This window comes from Podarcis raffonei, chromosome 1, assembly GCF_027172205.1.
Source record: "Podarcis raffonei isolate rPodRaf1 chromosome 1, rPodRaf1.pri, whole genome shotgun sequence".
Lineage (NCBI taxonomy): Eukaryota > Metazoa > Chordata > Lepidosauria > Squamata > Lacertidae > Podarcis > Podarcis raffonei.
In genome coordinates, this window is record NC_070602.1 from 93,305,360 (window position 1) to 93,327,815 (window position 22,456).

Consider the following 22,456-nt stretch of genomic DNA (forward strand, 5'->3'; position numbering starts at 1 on the left):
TTCTCTCTCCAAAAAGTCACAATACCACAATGTTTAAGTTTCTTTATTAAAATCAGTTTTGTACTCTGTTTAATTTCAGAAAACACATGCATCTTTGGCATAATAAATATAATTTAAGATTGTAGGGGTTCAGAATGCACTTTGGTTGTGAACCAGAAGACTGTAGCTGCAAAACAGTTTTCCAGTCATTCCTGCACTGGCTAAAAAAAAAAAGCTGGCACTGAAGTAACAGTCATCACACACATACCCCCTGCTGCCCCCCCCCAATCTCAGGAAGAGGGTGCAGGGCAAATAGTGACATATTCTTATCAAAACAGTATATAATCAGTGTGAAAGTTTTATATAGCCCTCTGTTATTACGGAAGGTTCCTGAGGTCTCTGCTTCTCAATCAATATACTCAGAGGTGGTGGTCTTTAAGTACCACCTGTTTCATTCAGCAATCGCCGAGAAGGGGCTTTGCCTCTCTGCCAGAGCTCCAGGTGAGGTGTGCTAGCACTGTACTGCACTACAACCTGGAAGCATTTCCTAGACCGAAGACCCAATGCATGCCACAGGCGTGCATATGAATGTTCATTTTAATTGTGTATTATTGCCAGCAGTACTGCCATCGCAAGTGACCACAGAACTATTCCCAAAACAGTGCATCTTGAATAAATATTTTATAGAAGCGTATTAAACAATGTGATGAAGATAAATAAAAAATTACAAAGCTATTTTGTAATTAAAAAGTTCAAAATATACATATGTACACTTGCTTCAGCTGTTCATCAGGCAACAGGTATCAACTTTGGGGCTGTCCCGGCTGTCCATTTCTTGTCAGCTGATACCTACAGAAGAAAGAACAGAATTGCATTACAAAAATTGCTGGACAGACACTCCCCCCCCCCCGCCACTTTTTAAAGCTGATTTTTCTAGTAAGGTTAGACTAGAGGTGATCCCTTTTAGGAAAAAGTTTTCTTCTAAAAACAACAGCAATCCATAACAATTGTAGGAACTGTGCAGGCATTGAAACTACCACATATAGTAGGGCATCAAAAGGTTATAACTAAAACCTATATAACTTTTTTTTGGTTATTTTCTTATAACCTGTAAATGTAAACATACCATTGAGAGAAGCCCCTGACTAAGTCTTCCTTTGACAAGTCAATCAGCACCTTCAAAACAAACAAACAAATTAAAAATTAAGAGATATTTCAAATAACCTGCTTGAATATTTTCGTTAACTGTCTGAATTACAGATAAATGGTTCAAAAATAAGTAGAGATGATTACCAGACATAGAACCTGCAAGCAAGTTTTTATTGAGTTATAACCATCCTTGGAATGCAGGTGTGCTCTTTAATACAGAGAGGATGTTGTGACAGCACCAGAATTTTGAATATAGCAGCAAATGCTTGATTAGTTGGGTACAGGAGATTTCTCTCTTAAGAACGCAATAGAAGTTGTGAGAAAGGGGGCACAACTGGAAGTATATTTAATCTTTCTGCCATGCAATCAATTTCACCAGCTTATTTGCCCTCATGGTCTTAACTTTTGAAAGCAGTGCCATACCTTTCCAAGCTCCTTCCTTTCATGTGAAATAAATCGCCGTCTGTTTTTCACTGCAATGTCTAAGGCTCGTTTCTTGATGTCTTCCAGAGTGTCAAAAAATTCAAACCTAGAAGTAGAGACAGGAAATGCGTATATGCTGAATAGGCACAGAACACAATACGACAAAGAGGTTAAAGCTTTGCAAATTAATTGAAAATACTGCTTCTGATAAGCAATACATTCTTAGCCTCCAAACGTTTGCATCATTGAGATTAGATGAATGGATGAGACAGTTTGACCACACAATCAAGTGGTATATAAATTTTACAAAAAACTAAATAACCATTTCCCTCACTGGTCTTTGCACAGTGGGAATCATGATTTTTAAAAAAAAAATTTTTAATGATTTTTTAAAATAGATAACAATTACAAAAGCATTATGTTTTCTGAAGCCCAGGTTGATCTGAAACCACCTTCATCCTCTATTTCAGAGACCACAATTAGGGGGTATGGTACTAGAATCTCAGATTTCCACTTTTTACCCACCAACTGAAACATTAAGACCGTGTGTGCGCGCGTGTGCATGTACACACTGCAGGCCAGTGCTACCTTTGACCCTTCTGGGCACTTCATGCAAAACAGAAAGATCACTCCATTTCAGAGGCACTCAGTCATCTGATGGAATTGGACCATCTCCTTGTTACCTCTAAACCAGGTGTGCAGAACCTATGGCTTTTCACTTGCTGGACTCCCAAGGCCCATTAGTCCCAGGCAGCATGGTCAGGGGTGATGAGAAATGTAGTTCAGCAATAGCTGGAGGGCTAAAGGTTCCCCATCCCAACTCTAGACAGATGACCTTTTCCTGCTCAGTGTGCTGTAATCTCATGCTCAGAGCTGAAGATGCCCAGCTGCTCAGGGGGCCATGGACATAGCCCAGTCTGCCCAGTGGCAGGCTTCTGACAAAAGCCTAAGGCAGATCAATTTATCCTCTGCTTTCAGCACACGTTGCTTACCCATTAAGCATTCAGGATCAGGAAAGCAAGCCTTTCTCAGAAGAGGGAAGCTGATATACAGAGGAGGGTTCATATTTTCTCTGTTCGAGCTGAGCAGCCTTGCTTTAATATTAGATGACAGAGGTCATTTGGTTTGGATCCTAATGAGGTTTCTACTTGTAGGAATGTTTTTAAATGATGCACTTTTAATTGTGTGCAGGATAGAAATACATTTTTCAGATTCTTTGTGCTCCCTCGCAGATCTGCTCTGGAGGGTTAAAGCGGATCCCTCTAGAGCAGCAGGAGAGGGAGCTGGGAGAAATAAAATTTGCCTTATTCCTGAAATAATCCTCTGCTGAATCCCAGTCCTGCCCATGAATGAAAGTAGCCCTTCTGTTCACAGATGGCTAGCTGGGATCCAAGCCAGGGTCAGATTAATGTTCACTTAAAAATTGTGATGTGTAGGATTTTGGAGGCGTGCTACTCCTCTTTGCACGTAAAGAAACAAAATAACAAAATTCTGGTTATTTCAGATACTGTATACACAGGTTCTATATACCACATCAGAAGATCTACAAAATTTTTAAAGCATCTTCCTATAACAGATGTAACAAAAGCTTCGAAAAAGTGAGCAAAACCAAACAGGGAAACAAGATATAAGAAACTGCTCTTCACTTACAACATTTTCACCCAAACGATGACAGACTGCCACATCCAGTTCTCCCAGTAAAGGCATTACTTTAGCCAATGACATATTTAAAGGCTTGGGTGCAACTGCACATTTCTGGCAAATAAATAGCAGGTAAAACACACAGGGTCTTGACAAGAAAATTCCTTCCAGGTTTTACTTACTTTTCATCGTAGTGAGGATTCAGAGTTCTTTTCTTGACGGTAGTTCTTCTTCGCGTTACCCATCTTTTGTCTGGGAGCAAGTAGATGCGGACATAGGGATGTGCTCCTTGCTGAGAGCAGGGCGTTAAATTCCTTTTGGGAAATGAGATACCATCCTTAGGATTAACAGGTGGAAAAATGGTTTATCTATAGTGTGTTAGGATTGTGTGTATGGGTGTGCCCACACTTGTTTTTCCTGCATCTGAAGAAGTTGTGAGAAAAGCAGATTAAGAAGTAAGAGGATTCTTTGTGCCTCCCAAGCTTTTCTGTAGATAGGGCTGCTGCTAATACAGTGCTTGAAGCCAGGCAGTTATTGGGCACAGCCAGGCTTGTCACTTCAGTACAAAGCATGCGGTCTACAATAAAGACCCATTACCAAATGAAGTGGCTGGACCTGGGCGGGCGGGGCGGGGTCAATGGGTGGCAGACTGGTAAGACAGCCAGCAAGACAATGTTTGTAGCTGCATGTGATCCACTCCGTATTAGAAGGATGTAACAGGATGTTTGAAAATGTGAGCACACCTATGTAGCACATCCTGGTTGTGTCTACAGCAGAAAATTGTGCATACCAAAATTCAAGCCCTAAACAATATCAATCACAGAAGACAAAGAGAAACGGCTCTCTCAGGTGTTACCTGCATGCATTGACCAGCACGATAAGAGACTGCCGTAGGGATGCATAGCGCACAGTGAGGTGAATCTCTCCCAGGGGCATTCCATCATAAAGTGTCCCACTGCAAGATAATGAATTACATTTAAAAAACCAACCAAACAAAACCTCCTCCAGAAGCTGAACACATGCTGCACAACTAAGATCCCTACTAACTTACACTAGTATATCTCATCCCCATAAGCTAAACCAACTATAAGCCATTCCCAAGAGAAGGAATTCTCTGTGCTAAGGAAGATGTATTTGATTCCAGCATCTCTTGGGGTCCATTTCACCTTGAGGTATGTTCTGAAAACTATTCAAATCAGAAAAAACTCTTGTCACAGCAGTATAGATGCTAAACATGAAGCACAAAGAGCCTTCCATCAAAGAGACCTGGAATCCCAGCAGAAAGTAGAAGGTAGGTCAGCTGCCCAGGAGCAGCTACAGGCATCTAACCTGAGGGCTATTACTTTATTTCTATGGGGTCTGTGTGCCGACTGCTGGCCTTTCCAAGCCCTTTAGGGCTTGCCCACACTTTTGCTTGCCACTTTCCCCAGGAAAACCCGCTCTTTACTGTGGAATTGGAGCAAATGTCGATTTGCGAAAAACCCAACTGATGTTTAATCCAATTCTGCAGGAAAGAGTTGGTTTCTCCCAGGGAAAGTGGCGAGACAAGTGGAAGTGCATCCCTTCCTTTCCTACTGCACTTAAACTTCCCTGAACTTATAACACATGTTGTATTGCTCTGATCTAAATGCATCTTGAGAAATAAAAGCCTCCCACAGATTTGGGTGATTCCAGAGGAAATTCTAATTAGGTCACTGAAGTATTGAAGATAGGTCATTGGAGACAAGTTTTTGTTTTTGTTATTTCTTTAACTTCCTGAATTTTCCCGGGAATGGGCTGGCATTCTGACAATGTTGTGTGGGTGCTGCAAAAGTTTTGCATGAGGCACCCCGGTGTCACAAACACATCTTTATCTTGGAACATGCTTAGAGAATCCTACACAGGAACACTTATGTACCTTGAAGGCAATGCAAGTCTCAAAACAAAGAAACACCACCCTCTAAAAATAAACTAACCTGCCTTAAGGAGTTCCTCTTACCCCTTTCTCAACACCATGAACAACAGGAAATAGCCACAGTAATGCTAGCTTAGAAGATTAGCATCTGCAAGCATGTCTTTTATTTTCCAAATGTGTGCAGAAACAAGTGTACAGCTCATGCTCAGTTTAGGCAAAAATTCACACCAAGGCAGACTTACTTATTGAGATCCAGATTGCTGCAAGTTACATCAAAGTTTGAAGCGGATATTGAGCCCAGAGATGCAATGCTGGGGGCAACCTGGAGTCTCTGCAGGGCTGGCAGCATACGGCGTGATGGGATGGTCTGCGCAGGTGTCAAGGATTTGGGGCGCAGGCCGCCTGTGCCGGCTTGTTCATTAATTCCAGCCACTGCCTCTATCACAATAGGCCCTGCCAATTTCTCATTTACATTAAGGTTAGCATTGCTCTCGCGTCGGTCACCTTGGGGGTCAGGCAGGCCTAAGTCGCTGCTCCTCTCCTGAGGTGCTTTGGGCACTTCTACTTTTGGTGGTGGTGGAGGAGGAGGAGGAGGCGGAGGTGGAGAAGGTGGCAAATGTGTCTTGCCTTTGGGTTCATCCTGCTCAGTGGCAGGGATGGGAACTTGCTTTGAGGCATTAACCCCAGTATAGGTACTTTCTGGATCATGCTGCTGTATGTCCAAAGCCTGAAAAGAAAATGGGGGGAAAGAAAGAGTAAACAACATGGTCATACCCAACATTAAGAGGCACTGAACAAGGAAGTAGAGTTTTGTCAACTTGATCTGCCATTCTTCTCTGGTAGGGACTTTATCTTCAGATCAAGTTGATGGATTATGCCCAAATGGCTAAAATGACCAGAAGAATCAGGAATCAGGAAGACCAAAACTTTAATAATGAATGGGGAAAATTTACAACTTATCTTAAAAACTATTGTAAACGGTTAAAATTGTTAGTAGGATTGGAATATCACTTGTAGTTTAATGGTGAATTTTGGACACAATGGAGAGGTAAAAGATTTGGATTATCATAAAAGATGCAGGAGGAAATGATTAAGAATAGACCCACAAAGGGAAGGAGGGAAGTCCAAGAGATTCCTTGGAATCTTGTTTTTGTGTTGTTTGTTGGATATGTGACTGTAAATTTTTAATCTGAAAAAGCAAATAAAAATTAAAAAAGGAAGTAGTTTTGTCTTCCAGTAACAAAGGATACTTCTAAAGTGCTCCAAATTCACAGTGGGAAAAGTTCTCTCTCTCTCTCTCTCTCTCTCTCTCTCTCTCTCTCTCTCTCTCTCTTGCACATATATGCATTTTTCTCTCGCTATTAGTTGAATGAGACAAGGAGGAGGAGCTTGCCCTCTGGAATGAGCCTAGAAATCAGGAAAACTAGGGGCATGACCCTAACCGTAAAATACATAGGAACAGTAAATATTCTCTTGTTAGGTACGAAGGAGAGAACATTTTAAACATTTCCTTAATGCCACTGAGTGTGTGCAGTTAAAACAGATACACAATTGGACCGCAGGTGTTTAAGTGCTGTTGGCTTTCAAGTCAATTCCCCAGTTGCTGATCTGTCTTGGGGAAGAATACAAAGCATCCATCTGCATCACAGCACGGCATGTGCTTGAGGTCATTATTTTGAAAATTGATGGGAACTCTGTTCTAAACCACCTGGGTGCTTTTGGAAATCCTCGTATCCCATTTGTAGAACATGGAAAACAAGGTAGGTAAGTACTAACTGTGGTTGAATTCAAGGTAAGACATTATCATGCTTTTTACTGAAATGCTCCAGCCACTCCTAACCAAGCAGCTTTTTAGGCTTTTATTTTGCATTGGCCACAATATTAATCCCCACCTCCTATTATTATTTGGCCTTTGGAAATGATAAATTTAAGCCAGGCAAGTGGTACCCATGATACGCTTGACCTTGGCAGTGGTGGCTAGTGTCCTTTGGGACTGACAGGGCAGGAAGCCGAATAGTAGCCAGAGCCAGTGACAAGCAGAGACAACTAATTCTAGCTTTGCCCCTATCTTCTTTGCTGAATTCTACAAGGGCAGCACAGAGACTAGTGAAGACTGGTCTGAGGCTGCATACACACTATACCTTTAAAGAACATTTTCCCCCTCAAAGAATTCTGGGCACTGTAGTTTGTTAAGGGTGACTGGGAACTGTAACTCTGTGATGGGTAACCCATAATCCCACAATCTGATAAATATTCAGCATTTTAATCAAGTTACTTGTTTTAACTGGTTTTCAAATGTAGCAGTATTATTATATATTTATTTATTTATACCCCACCTTTTCCTGCAGCAGAACTCAAGGTGGTTTAAAGATAAAAACAAGAATTGAAAACCAGCCTGCTTATCCAGGACTATTGCTTGCATATAAATATGGACACCCAAGACCTACCCAATTACCTCTTTGGGGGGAAGTGGGGTTTCAAGAAGGAAGTTTCCCACAGGACCCATGAAGGGGCTTCTAACATGCCCCCTTCTAGGTATACCTTCCAAACATTCCACCCACATAATTTAATAGATTCATCTGGTGTAGAGATCAAGAGCTTGTTGTACACGCTTCTGATGGATTTGAATTCATATCAACTTGGCACAGAGCACAAATCAATACATGAAGTAAGTTTGGTTTCAGTATAGTTCTACAAGACAGAACTCATCGTACCCCATGTCAATTAATCACCCGTTTATGAAGTCTGAAGCAATGTATCTTAGGATGTAAACAGAGAGATTCCTGACAGCCACTGCAGAAAATTAATTAGTTTCAGGAAAGCACAACAAGTTCCTACAGGAAGAGATACAACAGAGAAGCGAGGAGGGGGAAGATAGATGCAGAACCTTAAACTTACCCTCAACACAACTTTCAGCTTAATAGAGCTGTCCACACCAGAGTGATCCAGTTGAAAGTTCTGTTCAAGTGTCATATCAGGATTTTTTAGTAAGTTGCCAAGAGATAACACAAAGGTCCCCAGGGCATTCTCCCGGTCCTTATCTTTTATCTAGAGGGGGCGGAAGCAAACAAGACAGTATGGTGAGTTATGATTGGTATGATGAGTTAGTTCCAACAATGTTTTAATCCTTTTACCAGTTGTTGAAAACTGCAGGAAGGGAGAGGGTGCTCTTCTGCTTGAGTCCTGCTTGCCGGTTTCCCACAAGCATCTGATTGGTCTGAGAGAAGAGGAACCTGGACTAGGTGGGCCACTGACCCGATTCAGCAGCATTCTTCTTACGTTGTTAAAACATTTGTAGCACCATTGCTGTGGCTCAGCAGTGATTAACCATTGAACAAGAAGGCATTTTTTTAAAAAAAAAATCACTAGATCAGCGTTTCCCAAACTTAGTCTCCAGCTGTTTCTGGACGAGAACTCCCACTATCGCTAGCTAGCAGGACCAGTGGTCGAGGATGGTGGGAGTTGTAGTAGCTGGGGACCCAAGGTGTGGGAAACGCTGATCTAGACTCATCATAAACTTTTTACTAAACTCTCTCCCCCCCATTAACTGGGATGTTTAGGGTCTTTGTAGGAAATGTTCACATTTTACTCCTCTCCTCCATTCCCCGCCAGAAGTTTATTGGATGAGGGAGGGCAGCATCTGATACCAAAGAATAGGCTATATTGGGGGAAGGGAGAAATGTGCTGATATCGAGGCAGCTGAAGAGTCAAAATTTACCCCAAAGGGCCACTTGAAGCCTCCTGTGGCTGTTTAGTGGGTGAGGGTTGTGTGTGTTTGTTACATGTATGAACTGTAGGTGTTTGCATGAGATATTAATGTTTTTACATGGTCTTTAATTGTAGAATGTATTTAGGTATAATGTATTTAGGTAACAAGCAACAAGTCATAATAATAATACACGAGCATCATATCATTGAATCTGAAGTCCCCAAAGGAAGGCTGAATAATATCTTTACTGCATCTACAAAAAACATAAATATGGTCCCTCCTTCCCACAAAGCCCAGTAGTCCCTTTCTCAGTAAAAATAATGACCCACTTCTTTGAAGTCCCTTTGCAAAGCAGCAACAGGAGCTTATATACACAAGAGAACGTGTATACAGAGCAGAAACCCGTGCCAATTATTATTATTCGGTCAAAGACCCATTAAGCATGAGCTCATGTTGTGCCACATGCTCATAAAGCAAGAGAAGGCCAACTGACCTCCAGATGAAGAGACTGCGATGGAGCACTGTGGACGAAGAATGTGAAGGCCTGGCCCCATGCAGGATCCTTAGTGAAATTACAGGTCTGAAGGGTAAGAGAGAAGGAATGACATCCACACATTAGCTACAGAACACTTGACCAACAATTATTCCCAACCTAGCTGAGAGAAGGCCCCATTCAATGGGACATACTCCCAAGTAGCCGCGCATAGTTTTACTCTGCTAGAAACTGAAGAGCAGGAGGTTTTACAGGACAGTATACCAATTCAGAAGACAGTTCCACTGACTTCAACCGAACATGTTTTCAGGGATGTATAGGTTTTCCCTGTCTTAAGCACTACCTCCTTACCCAAAAGGGACAAAACCTAACCCTTAAAAAGCCTCTTACCCAGTTCACTTTCTTTAAGTCAGACAAATAAACACACAGAACCAGTTAGGTGCCCTGTAGACTCCCCCCACCCCACCGCGACTCCCCACATGATCTGATGAATGTTAATGCTGAAATACGCCAGATGAGTTATAATTGATTGTAACCGAAACTCTATAGAAGTAGCCACAGTTTGCACCTGTATGGAAAGGGAGTTCTCTGCTGCTTGTTGCAGCAGGTTTTGAAAACCACACCATAAATAGGCTAGCAGCCGATCCAGTCGGCCTAGATCAATTAAAGCTGGAGCTCAACGTGGAACAAGAGAAAGTATTCCCCTCCACCCCCTGCTTAGGGCGCAATAACTGGCCACAGTAGAAGCAGCTACGAAGAAGAGCTCAAGGCTTGAAAGAACAGCCCAGACTCGTCCCTCTCCAACAGATTCATTGCCGGTGGCTTCAGTTAGCTAGTTGAAGTGGCAAGCCAAAGTACCTGTGTGCTAGCAGGCTTCCTCATGAGTAAAGAGGAAGATTGCTGTGGTCATGTCAAGCTGCAGGCTTACTGCAGGCAATTATTCTTAATGCAATGCCTGCGCTGACATAGCAGGAACACTGTGGGAAAACCAAGTGCCTCGCTATGGATGTATTCATTTGCACTCGATTGCATCACTGGCTTTCAGGACATAGCCCAAGAAAAACAGCTGGAGCAGATGTACACTTAAGAAATGAATTTTTGGAAGGGGTGTAGCATCCATTTTGTAATCAGAGTGCCCAACTATATTAATACGACACAATGCATTATGTTAAAGACTTTTCCATACTATCAGTTTTTAATGCAATAAAAACAGACAAATTGCCCCTCATTTATTACATTCCAGTTGCCTTCACCCTACTCAAGGGGATCTCAAACCTTCCCCAGACTCTGTGTGCTCTATTTTGTTCCTGAGAAAGCAAAATCCTTCCCAAAGGTAGCAACTCAATGGCCACAGTTATAGACTATAACAGCACAAACACCACAGGTTTGGCTATTTTGACCAACATTGTTATTGTTTAAACTCTGCTATGGGATTCTCAGAGCCACCTGGTTGGCCTTTTAGTCCGACTGAGAAGTTTCATCTAAAAAGATTCCTGTAAAAAGTTACTGGTGGATGCAAAAGTAGCCCAGTGTGCTAATTTTAGTTCCAAAATATGACTCTTGTCATTTCAAGAATCTTAGCTATTTATTTATTTTTTAGTCAGAATGTCTCTTTGTTAAAAAAAACACAACAACCTCCATGTTGGCTGTATGTTCTTAAAGGAGGGCCCATCCAACCACATACAAAAGAAATATTTACAACACAGCTGCGTAACTATTCCCACCAGCCCAAGCAATGCAGTCACTTCCACCCAGTAAGTGGGGACAGGACATCACACCACAGATATTTCATTGGGGCAGCACCTACAAAACACCAAAGTGTTGCTTTTTAATTATCCGAGAAGGTACACACGTATCCAAGATGTGACATTGCTACTGGAAAACCACATATTGCCCCATGAAGACAACTGTCCATTCAAGTTTTTAAAAACAAAAAACAGTAATTCTGACACCCCCTTACCTTGCTTCTATGAGTTTTGTTGCCCACTGTGAGTAGGACAAAGGAAGAAGGTTCGCGTTCCATCTTCTTTATTAATTAAATTTTTGAAAGAAAAGACAGTGTCAATAGCATCATGAATTCCAAAAGACAAGGAGGTGTATTGAACAGGGAGGCTGATGTTAGCTATTAAACATTGGGAGTTCTGCAAGATCTGGGATGGGACAGGAAGCCTGTTCTGAGCAGAACTTTAATAATTAAAACAGTAATTATTATTATTAATAATTTATTATTTATACCCCGCCCATCTGGCTGGGTTTCCCCAGTACATTCTCCACAAAATGCAATGCAATACAGTGTTACACCCTGCATTTATTTCACTGAGTGGAGTTAAGCCATACATGTTTGGAGCTAGAATTTGGGCATTATATGGTAAAGATAACCTCACAGGGGTCAGCAGCAATTGCTGCTGCTGCTCTTGCAATGCAAGACTGTTGAGTTCATCCATTATAACTGAAGCACAAGACAGCCACACGGCAAGTATAAATCAGAAGGCTACAACCAAGCTGCCAAATATGTCAAACACAATTCAAGTTTGCATTACAGTGACAGATGCAGCACCATTTATGACTAGACAATTATGGTCTTGCTAGAGGTGGTCCAGTAGCTGGGAAAACTAATAATAGGAATAACCAATAACTATTGGATCAGGGCTGGTCCAAAAATAATAATGGCTAGCTTTTTGAAATATAAACTTGCTTTTGTAGCACCACAAGGGCTAGAAACATGCTTTTGAATGCATGGAAGCAGAGACCACCCATGTTTTTTACTGGGCTCCATTGATCATAGGTAAGTGCTATGAATGTTTTGTGCCTTGCGTAATCTTGACTTAAACATTCCTCCTACATGCTGCTCACCAGTTTAGCCTCACCTGCACCATCAACTACAGTGTCTCTGTTCTTCCTTGTGGTATGGGACACTGACATACCATTGAGAAGCAAACATTAACCCTGTAGATGCAACATATTTTAGGGTTTTAGCCATGGCATCCATTCAGCAGGCTGGTTCAGCGCGTGTGCCCCTTTTGAGACACAGGGGACTCTGAAGCACTTACCTTGATGTATCTGTCTTTTCTATATTTCTTTGCTCCGCAGTCACCATTGTAATATTCAAACTGATTTTTCTGTATTAGGGAAGATATTTAGGAAGGAATACACAAACAACAGTTAGGTGTTGTACAGCAGCAGTTGATCGCTTGCCCCAGGTAGGCTCACCAAGGGTCAACCTTGAAGTCATATCAGCACCAAGGATATTTTCCTTCTAAAGCCTTCCATCAAAGTTGGTCTGTTTTTATCCTGGCTGTTAGGTTTTATGCTGCTCTTATTATTCTACTGTGTTTTAAAGAATATACATGCTTGTTTTTATTACGTTTTCTGATTTTGGAAGACACCTTTGAAATCTGATTGACAGGCAGGATATAGATCCCTGTAACAAACAGAAGTAGTGTAGGATTAGGCTATGGACACATAAGAAGAAAAGAACAGGATATTGCTGCCAGCAAAGGGAATCCCAGAAAATAGCAAATCACCTAGCAGGAAAAGAAGTCCTTGCGTCCTTCTCAAAAACAAAGGCTGTTTTCGCTTTGTTTTCAGTTCTAAGGCTAACATGGGTCAGAAGCTAATTTTACTGAAAGTAGATTAGCAGTATACATAATTGTGAACAAGGGCTTAATCTCAAATCTAGCAACAGACAAGGAATTCAATTCAGTTTGCATTTAAAGGTGAAACTTTCAAATTTGCATTTTCTGAAACGTGAGAACTGAAATGCAGCTAGCCTTCGAAAGTTGCACTCCTTGAGGTGTAGTTTTCCTACCAAACGATGTTTGCCAACATAACACATCGGGTAAAGAGGTCCATAAAATGAATATACAGTGGTACCTCGCAAGACGAAATTAATTCGTTCTGTGAGTTTCTTCGTCTTGTGGATTTTTCGTCTTGTGAAGCACGGATGCACCCTGGTACTGTATTATGAACATTATTACAGTACTCCTTTTATAATGGGATAGCGGGCAAAGCACAAAGCGGGTCGCTCCCCAGCAGGAGGAGTTTCCCCAGCCTGGAGGATCTGTTGCCGGGAAGAGGCAAAGACACCCCCTCCCACCTCCCCACAAAAACAGCCCCCCTTCCTCTGTCGCCAAGCCTTGCCGTGTCTTCACTCCTCCAAACCGTGTCCCACATCAAAGCCCCAGCCCGCTCCTCTCCCTCTCTCTCCACGAGGTGCCAAAGGAAGTTCAAACCCAGGAACCGAGGGCGGACGCACAAAGCACCCGGCGCAGACTCTCCCTTGCTCCCTGTTACCTTGTGCCACGCCGCTGAGCTCCCCACAGTCTCGGCAGCTGCTCCCAGCTTCTTCCCACCCCCGCAAAGGCGCCTTTGCGGCGGCCCAAGCGCAGTGGATGCCTCCGCCTCCTCCTCCTTGGTCCCCCTCCTCCTGCCTTCGTGCAGTTAGGGCAAAATGGAGCAGCCACGTGGGGAGGGGGAGAGAGAGAGGCAGAGGCGGCGCAGAGACCCAGCCAGATCCGCTGGATCCCAGCCCACCTGCCTCCTCTGTGCCCTCTCCAGAAGAGGATCCCTCTGCGTCGTTCTGCTAGATCCCGCTTCTGTTGCGCCCAAGTCCGTTATTTGTTCTTTGGCTCCTTCTGCAGTCTTTCTTTCGTGCGCTTTTACGCACACGCTCTGTCTCAGGAGTCTCTCTCTCTCTCGTATCGGGTTACTCAGGACTAATTGTCGTGCTCGCGATCGCGCTTGGAAGAGATTTGCTCCCGCTCTTTTCTTGCCTTGCGTTCATTCGCGGAGCGAGATGCTCTCCTTCCCCAAGGCTGAAACTGGAAAAGGTAGGTCGCTCCCTCGCTCGCTCCCTGCCAGCCCAGTTCCCGCTTCAAACTTGGTACAGTATTAACGGTTTTAAGAAATAGGAAACAAATTCGCAAGAAGTTTCGTCTTGCGAAGCAAGCCCATAGGGAAATTCGTCTTGCGAAGCAACTCAAAAAACGAAAAACTCTTTCGTCTTGCAAGTTTTTTGTCTTCCGAGGCATTTGTCTTGCGAGGTACCACTGTATTAGTGAAAATGCATAAGGCATATTATTAGGGGCAATCTGCATAAGAATTTTCATGATTATTTTTTTTAATCACAAACATCTGCAGAAGTGTGGAGAACTGAATTTAAGACTGTAAAAAGGTGAAACTGAAAGAACTGAAGCTGACAGATCGTTCCATTCTAGGGAGGGAAGACTTTTCAGCCAGCTAAATTCTGAACTTTTCTTCCCTCACTCCATCCCCTAAACAGGTGAACCCCTCGCTCGTGGAGCCTTCGCAGAATGCTTGGTCTTATTCATTTTGTTGTTTGAAATCTCAACTTCCACTTTTATTTTTAAAAACCCATCAGTTCACTTTTGGAAGTCACAGATTTGTATACTCGTCATTCACCTCCTTTCTGAAATAGAAGTTTTCAGAACTTGGAAGGCATTAGCAAAGTTGTGGATACTAGTTTCCAGATAACACAATTATTATCTCAGCCAAACTGGGATGCTTGGCACCAAAGCAGCAGCATTCGGTGCACACCAGAAATGGGGAACTGTGGCTGCCCAGGTGTTGCTGAACAGCAACTCCAACCATCCCTGGGCCAAATGACAATTGGTACCCAACCACATCTAGAGGCCCATAGGTCCTCCATCTCTGCCCCTGCATCATGAGCATGCAGACACTAACAATTGGATTGTGTGCAGCTGGACAGTTTAAAAGTGTTGTTCCATCAGTTTACTCACAGGAAGATTGAAAGCCCTGTCCAAATACACAATGAGAATTGCTGTGGCAAAACCATTCTTGTCCTGTGGGAGGGAAATGAAATCCAAAATAAGACAAGAGCTTTTTTGATATCCTCACATGCAAACCTGGTCTTGCGGACAGAGTTACTGTTACTGTTACTATTCATCTGCCATGTGGCTGGGCAGGGGAACAATCAGAATGCAAATACCAACATCAGTTGACCACAAGCTGCAGCCTTGCCCTAAACAGACAATGAGCCACTTCTAAAATTTCCATGCCAATTGATTGACTGTCCAATCAATGCACAGGGCTTCCTTAGCCCTTAGCTAAGGAAGGGCTTTAAATGCAGCCACCACAAGAAATGGTTGAATTATGTAGCTAGCAAAGTACACACAGGCACAGAATGGAACTTGGATCCTTTCAATCATCTTGCGGCAAGTATCTCACTTCAGCCAACTCTGATCTCTCAGAAACACTCACCTCGCAAAGTTTCTCTTGACTGGTGACCAGAGAAAACCACTCAACCTTTAAATGCACATGTCCACTTGCAATCTTGCTTAAGGGGAACCACTTCGTAAAGAAAGAAAAAGCACATCAGTGTCATAAATACACATTAACCTACCTGCAAGTGTGTCATGAATTGTGCACCAGGGGGAACTGAAGTGGCAGAACCAGCCATTTATCTTTAGTGCTTTATGGGGCTGAGTCTATCCGAGGTACACTTTAAAACCTTGATGTGCTTAAACTGCATTTTTATTGCTGGAATGGTGAGGTCCATAATAGACTCTGCTCCAATAAAGAGACCCAGCTTGAAAATACATAGGGTACTTAATTCTCCCGATTAATTGACAAGCACCTGCAGCTTTAAACTTTTCTGTCATGGTCCTTTGGTACTGCAGTATAACAACATTTCTGTCTGTGTGTTCCTTGCCTGCCTTTTACACATCAGCAAATTGCTCTCGGGTCAAAAGAGCCTCAAGATTATAAGTCTTCAAATGACTTATGGTTCATCCTACAGCTAGCAGTATATGGGCTATGATTTCAGTATTTTTACCCCAGTTTAAAGTTGTATTCAAAGCAGTTCCCACCCCCAACTTGCATATGTGTGTGCATACACACACAGAAAGAATTATAGGCATCTAATAAAATAGGCTTATGCCCAAGAAAGTTTTTGTCAGACCCTATTTGTTGATCTACTCTTTGTAGCTTTTGTGATCTTCCATCAGCTGTTAATATATTCGAGGATAGTCGTGAGAACTCAAGGTGATTTAAATCATCCCTATGGATCATTAAAATTTCGTAAAACTTCAAAGCCTATCGCAAAATCTGCACGCTTTCAAAAAACATTATAAAATGAAGAGTTAATGTGAGAACACATTTTACCTCATCAACAACTCTGTCTTTCATCACATCTGCAAGGTTTATAAGCAAGCTGTAAAAAGACAGAACAAGAATAAGATGTTTAGGGACTGTAGTATCTTTCCTTGCTTCTATGAGTTATAAACAGAACATGTATTGATGTTCCTGGTGTTCACATCTCCTCACCTGCATCAATTATGAATGGGTTGTGCTTTTTGATTAACAGAACCCTCTGTTCTAAAGTAATACAGACGCACACAGAACAGAGGTGCAGAAAAACTATCCCTTTAGTATCATGGAATATTTTGCCTCCTCCCCACCATCTGCAGCTGTGTGGCTACATTGCCTTAGAAGTGTCCAGTGGCTCTTACAGATTCTAATAATCTATTGTTCACCAGGAAGCTGTGCATCCCTTAAAATGAAGTCAGAAACAGCAAGGTTTGAGGGAGCTCCTTAAATCAAACAAGAACTGAGATAGTTGCTCCATATATATATATATATATATATATATATATATATATATATATAGGTTCATCCCCCTCAATCCATTAGAATTAAAACTGGCTCAGACAATGAAGAGTTCCTTGTCTCAGGTAGGGATGGAGGAGGAATTTGTTTGGACTGCTTTATGAAGCATCTTGACAGTCCTGATCTTGCTTGTGGATTCAAACACAACACCTGGCAAAATCATGCACTTATCTGAATTTTGCAATGTAGTTTTGCCTGTACTCCAAAAAGTACACACAAATATACATATTTTATGGTTTTTACTGGGCATTGAAAAGTATGTATTTTGCAGGTGCCAGGCTGCAGCATTCTACACAAGCAGCAATTTCTGAAAAAACCTCAAGGGTAGCCCCATGTAGAGGGCTTTGCAATTGTTCAGTGTAGTTTGCCAAGCTACTCCTGTCTAGGAATGAAATATTACTTTTAAACTTACCAATGTGTTTAAAAAGGAAAAGGTATAACTGTACTGAGACTATACCACTGCAGAATGCAGATAGAGCAAATGTATGTCAGAATGCTTTCCCTTGCACTTTTATATATGTATATAAAAAGAACAAACTAGCATGTCAGGGGGAGGAATTTAACTATTCTCTACCCTCTAGCTGTTGATGGCAGAATGCTTTTGAAGCAGGAAAGTATTGCAATCTGCAGTTTCCCCACCTGAATTCAGAAATGGTATAGCCCATGGAGGATTGTACCATGGGCACTTTTCTTTTAATTCTAATCGCACTGGCTCTTTTGCTGCAAGAGCAGCAGAAAGAGATAAAGCAGAAGGTTGCACAGATGAAAGAGGAAAATTTATATCCATCACCTGCCCAGAAAGTCATCTTTATCGGGATCTTCATCATACAGGTCTACCTCTAGATCCTGACCAGGTATCTCATGAACAACAAACTGTAGGGGGAGAGAGTGTGTGTGTTAAAGTAACAGAATATTGTACAGCTATTTTTCTCGAAATGCAGTTGCAAGCCTTCCTATTATTCTGAAGCTTGCGGAAAGTGAACTTTCCTGTTTACCAAGCACAATCCAGCAGAAGTGGGGAAGATGCCGAAATGCCTGCGTGCCCTTTCATGATGCTCAATTAAAATCAGAAAGGTACATGATTTCCCATCTTGTAACTCAGGAATGGGGAGCCATTTTTAGCTTGACGGTCGCCTTCTCTTTTGGACAATCTTCTTAGGGCAATGTGCCATAGGCAAAAACGGGCAGAGTAATGAGTGTAAATTATCTTTGTAGGGTAGGCAACTTTCTGCACCCACTCACTCACCCACCCACCCTTATAGTCTCAATTCTGGCAAACATTAGCAGAGTTCACACACCCATTCCAGCCAAGCACAAAGATGGATGCAATGGGGGGCTAAGGGGCTGGGGCCTTTGGAGAGTCTCATGGGCCAGGTAGAGAGACTTGGAGGGCCACACCTGGTGCCTAGACCCCTGATGAAGCTTAACGAGGGCCTTGCTCATTAAAGCCTTGCTACACCATTCAAGCAAACAAATGTTGGTTAAGGAGCCAGTAGTGAAATATTTCACAGGGAACTTTCCCCATCTACTCCAGTTCAATTTTACTTACTCATATAAGTAGTGATCTGCCTTCTTCCAAAGGTAAGGCTTTTTTATTTTATTTAAGTACCTTAACTTGGTTGTGCCTAGAATTCTGAACAAGGAGAGAGCACTGCATTCCAGCTTATTGCTAGTAAGAGTTCAAGGAGAATCATCACCTCAAACATTTCATTCCAGATGGGGTTCAGGTTCCTGTGCACTGTCTTGCTTCGGAATTGCACCTGACCAACCCTCAGAAGAGCGTAAGGGTCCGACTTCCCAAGGAAATTGTCCATTTGGACAAGATTTTCAGCTTCTTGTAGGTATACTCTTATTACTCCCTTGGAGAGCAAAACAAAAACACAGAGAAACATTAAAATATATAGACTTAGAATCCTCGCTAGATGCCTACATTGTAAAAAGCTACGATTAAGAAAATCCTATAAACACAGCAGTAAGAAACATGCCTGCTGTCTATCACTACGGAAGCTGGTTAATAAAATTTGACGAGGGTTAGCTTTTTACTAAAATAATCCACCAGAGTATTTACTGCAGACTCATTCTCAGCCTGCCATGTTCTCTCTTTGTACCTCCCCATAAGGAAAGAATCAAGTGGTGGGTAAGAGCAAATGCAAACCAGAGGTATAGTACAACTTTTTTGGTAGGGATTCCATCGCACACACCAGCAAATTCAGGTTGCACAATTTAAAGCCGATATGAGGTTCTTATGAAACATGCCCAACTTGCTCCCAGAATTGCAACTTTTGCTACAAGGGAAGAGAAAATACCATGGAAATTGCTGCAATATTGTGTAGCCCTCCCCCCTCAAACAAATTGGAGCGAATGCTCATTAAATAGCCAACACCATCTCATCTCCTTGCAAACAAAGCAGGACAAACTGTCCCTTGCCTGAAGGTGACTTGGGCAAAGAAGCTAGAGGACAATGCTTGTTTAGAGAGTGCTCTTACTCCCTGAGCCAAGATTTAAAGAACACCATTCTCAGACACGACTCACGTATGGAATAGGGAACTTCAAGCGAGAAATGTCAATGTTCTTTTTCAGTGGGATGGTGATTCTGTTTGGCAGCACCAACCGGGCAGCAATGAGATCTTGAATCAAGGTATCTGAAAATGAACTGAAAGAGGAAAAACCACACATTTTATTTTTTAAATGCTTTGTACAGCAGCTGTGCTTAAGGCAGACCTATCAAGCTCAAAGCCACAGCTACAAAGTTGATTGTCTTGCCACAAATAACCCAGAAGAGGAATGGGTGTATGTGTCCTGGTTAAATTTCACATGCTTGGTTTTTTTTTTTGTTTTTTTTTGCTTCAGCAGGAAAAAGGAAAATCACATTGGCTCATGCTGGAGGAACTCTAGGGTAGCCTTTGCCAACCTAGTGCCATGGACTGTCATTAAAAAAATCTCATTACAAAGCCAAATATCTGAATGCCCACAATATTAAATCTGAGAAAAGTTACAAAGCAAGCTAATAAATCCCACAAGCGCAACTGTGGCAAAATATATTCTTATCCTTCCCCACCATTTGAGAAGAGTTCATATATTTTCTGGGATGTCAAAAAGTAACAAAGGCATTCCATGTGATGGGCAGAGAGACACTCTGCATACCTACAGCCACTAGTATGGAACAGCTGCCATACAGAAGGGGGGGTTAGAAATGGCCTTCATTTTGGAGATTGTAATGTGTGAATTGGTCCCAACACGACTCTGACATCTCTGGCACATCACCTTCCTTCAGATACAAGCCTTTTCTTTAGGATGATGGAAACAAGTGAACATTTACCTAATGCCTGGAGCATCTAAGAGGTTCGTCAGTCCTGCCCAACTGATTTCCAAATGCTATAGGAATTAAAAGAGAGGGGGGGGGAGAGGGAGAAACCATGAGTTTAGCCACAGGAACAAACATGTATGTATTTGCTTATAAACAAACAAATCTGTATAATACAGAACTGGCAAACAGTAGGGACCAAATTAGGAGCAAAGCTGTTTTTTGGCCTATTTAGCTGAATATTCTCTACAGTTGTGGTCCTCAAGATGTTGTTGCACTATAGTTCCCATCACCCCTGACCGTTGGCCATGCTGGCTGAGGCTGATGGGAGCTGAAGTCCAACATCTCTAGGACCACAAGTTCCCCACCCATGTTCTACAGAGATTGGCCTTTTCTCTCCAGGGTTTCAGGCAGGGGGTCTTCTCTAGCCCTATGTGGGGACATCGAGGATTGAGCCTGGAACTTTTGCTTGGAAACCTTTGTGCACTAAAAATATTGTACAGAATACAACGAATGCCAATAGATCCCTCAAACACTTGAAATCTCCCAATAAACATGCCCGTCATAAATCTGCCGGTGGAGGGTTGGTAATTAATAGCAATAACAATAGTTAATTCCATTTGTCTCTAATGTGTGGGCATGTCAGTTTGGTATGAGAGCTGCGCTGTGTGGTAATTCCGTCTGAGTTCAGATTACTCACAAACACTGAAGGCTTAGAGGGTCATGCAGCCCTAACTCATGCCTATTATAAAGAAATTGTGGCTGCTACCATGAGTTCCACAAGCAAAGAATTAGCACACACATCATGGAAGCCTCAGGGCAACAATGTGCTTGAGAAGGAGACGAACTTGAGGCTTGCCATACTGTCGGGATCCTTCCCATATATTTGTTCAGTGTGTGTCAACTTTCTCAACTCAATTAGGCATGCCTAAGTCAGGGTGGTATTTTGCAGCACAATAAATCGCATTGCCGTTTCCAAAGCCAGCAATATTAGTTCTGGAACTGGTTAACCTGTATTTTAAATCGGTTTAAATTGGTTTCCCCCCCCCTTTCCCCCCTATTATGTTTTTACTGTGATTTTATTGGTGTTAGCCGCCATGAGCCTGGCTCTGGCTGGGGAGGGCGGGTTATAAATAAATTTTATTATTATTATTATTATTATTATTATTATTATTATTATTATTATTATTATTTACTGAGGACTCATCCAGACTTCCTTTTGTGCCGTCTTTCTAGGCACAGATCCATGCTATAAAGCTCTGTGTCCATGTTAAAGAGCGGGATTTCCTGAGGAAAGCTGCAGTCCCACCCCCCTCTAAAAAGCACTCAGACGTGGAGCTTAAAAGTGCAGACTTGTGCTTTCACCAGATGTGGTCCCTCCAGATGCTTTCCATCCCTGGTCTAAGTAATTAACAAATTCCAGAACTTTTTAGAAATGGTATTATCATTTGAAACCTATGCACCATAAGGCATTTTGCTTTTCTTACCTAACAGAAAACACCACAGCCCTAAGAGAAGAATTTAAGCTTTCTTCCTAGAAGCAGCCCTACCATGCAGCCATATGTATATAGTGGGGGAGCTACTGGGGCGATTGCCCCGGGTGCAAATTTTTTAGAGGCACGCCCCAGCCCAAGAAGGTATGCATGCATGTCCTGCAGGTGCTCCACGACAGCAGCAGCACTGAGTGGAGGCGCTGGTTAGGGGGTGCAATACTTGTCTTAGGGGACACAATACTTTCCTTGCCCCGGGTACTGGTAACCCCTGCTATGCCACTGCATGCAGCAGGGGGAAGTGACCACCCTGAGAGAGTGCCTCTTTCTGGAGATAGGGGCACTATTGAACTTTATTTCAGGCAGCAAAACGTACTGAGCCAGAAATGATCTTTCTGAGACTAAGCAAAATGAGAACAAGCCTCAATGATTTAATGACCCCTGCAGAAGGAGATCAAAGGCTGTCACCCTATTCACACTTAGTACTAAGCCCCTTTCAACACAGTAGCATTTGTCTCTAAGGAATGTGTATGGGATTAAGGTTGTACATTTTGCCCTCCCCTCCCTATCTTGCACCTCTGTTTTAATTGCCACCTTTTCCACAGTGCAGCAAAAAGCTCACAAGCATTTGGAAAAGGTCTGCTGATTACCTTTACTTTGTGCCTACTTTAAGTGACACGCTGACCAATATGTAAATTAAAAGCAGGAGTAAATTCCAGACTAGAAT

At 42.4% G+C, this 22,456-nt stretch overlaps 1 protein-coding gene across 1 annotated transcript in view; it reads right to left on the bottom strand.

Annotated features, from left to right (window-relative positions):
* Positions 1-27: 27 nt before the first annotated feature.
* ESYT3 (extended synaptotagmin 3) overlaps positions 28-22,456 on the bottom strand; it is a 40,855-nt gene continuing 18,426 nt past the window's right edge. Inside the window, exons 7-23 of the mRNA XM_053404707.1 lie at positions 20,255-20,310; positions 19,468-19,588; positions 18,633-18,794; positions 17,726-17,808; positions 16,432-16,480; positions 15,529-15,618; positions 15,048-15,110; positions 12,339-12,407; positions 11,249-11,314; positions 9,289-9,375; positions 7,985-8,134; positions 5,329-5,813; positions 4,049-4,147; positions 3,375-3,506; positions 1,552-1,657; positions 1,106-1,155; positions 28-828 (exon numbers count right to left, since the gene is read on the bottom strand). Of these exons, the coding sequence (XP_053260682.1) occupies positions 783-828; positions 1,106-1,155; positions 1,552-1,657; positions 3,375-3,506; positions 4,049-4,147; positions 5,329-5,813; positions 7,985-8,134; positions 9,289-9,375; positions 11,249-11,314; positions 12,339-12,407; positions 15,048-15,110; positions 15,529-15,618; positions 16,432-16,480; positions 17,726-17,808; positions 18,633-18,794; positions 19,468-19,588; positions 20,255-20,310 (1,914 nt within the window). The 3' untranslated portion in view covers positions 28-782. The remainder of the gene's footprint in view (positions 829-1,105; positions 1,156-1,551; positions 1,658-3,374; positions 3,507-4,048; positions 4,148-5,328; positions 5,814-7,984; positions 8,135-9,288; positions 9,376-11,248; positions 11,315-12,338; positions 12,408-15,047; positions 15,111-15,528; positions 15,619-16,431; positions 16,481-17,725; positions 17,809-18,632; positions 18,795-19,467; positions 19,589-20,254; positions 20,311-22,456) is intronic.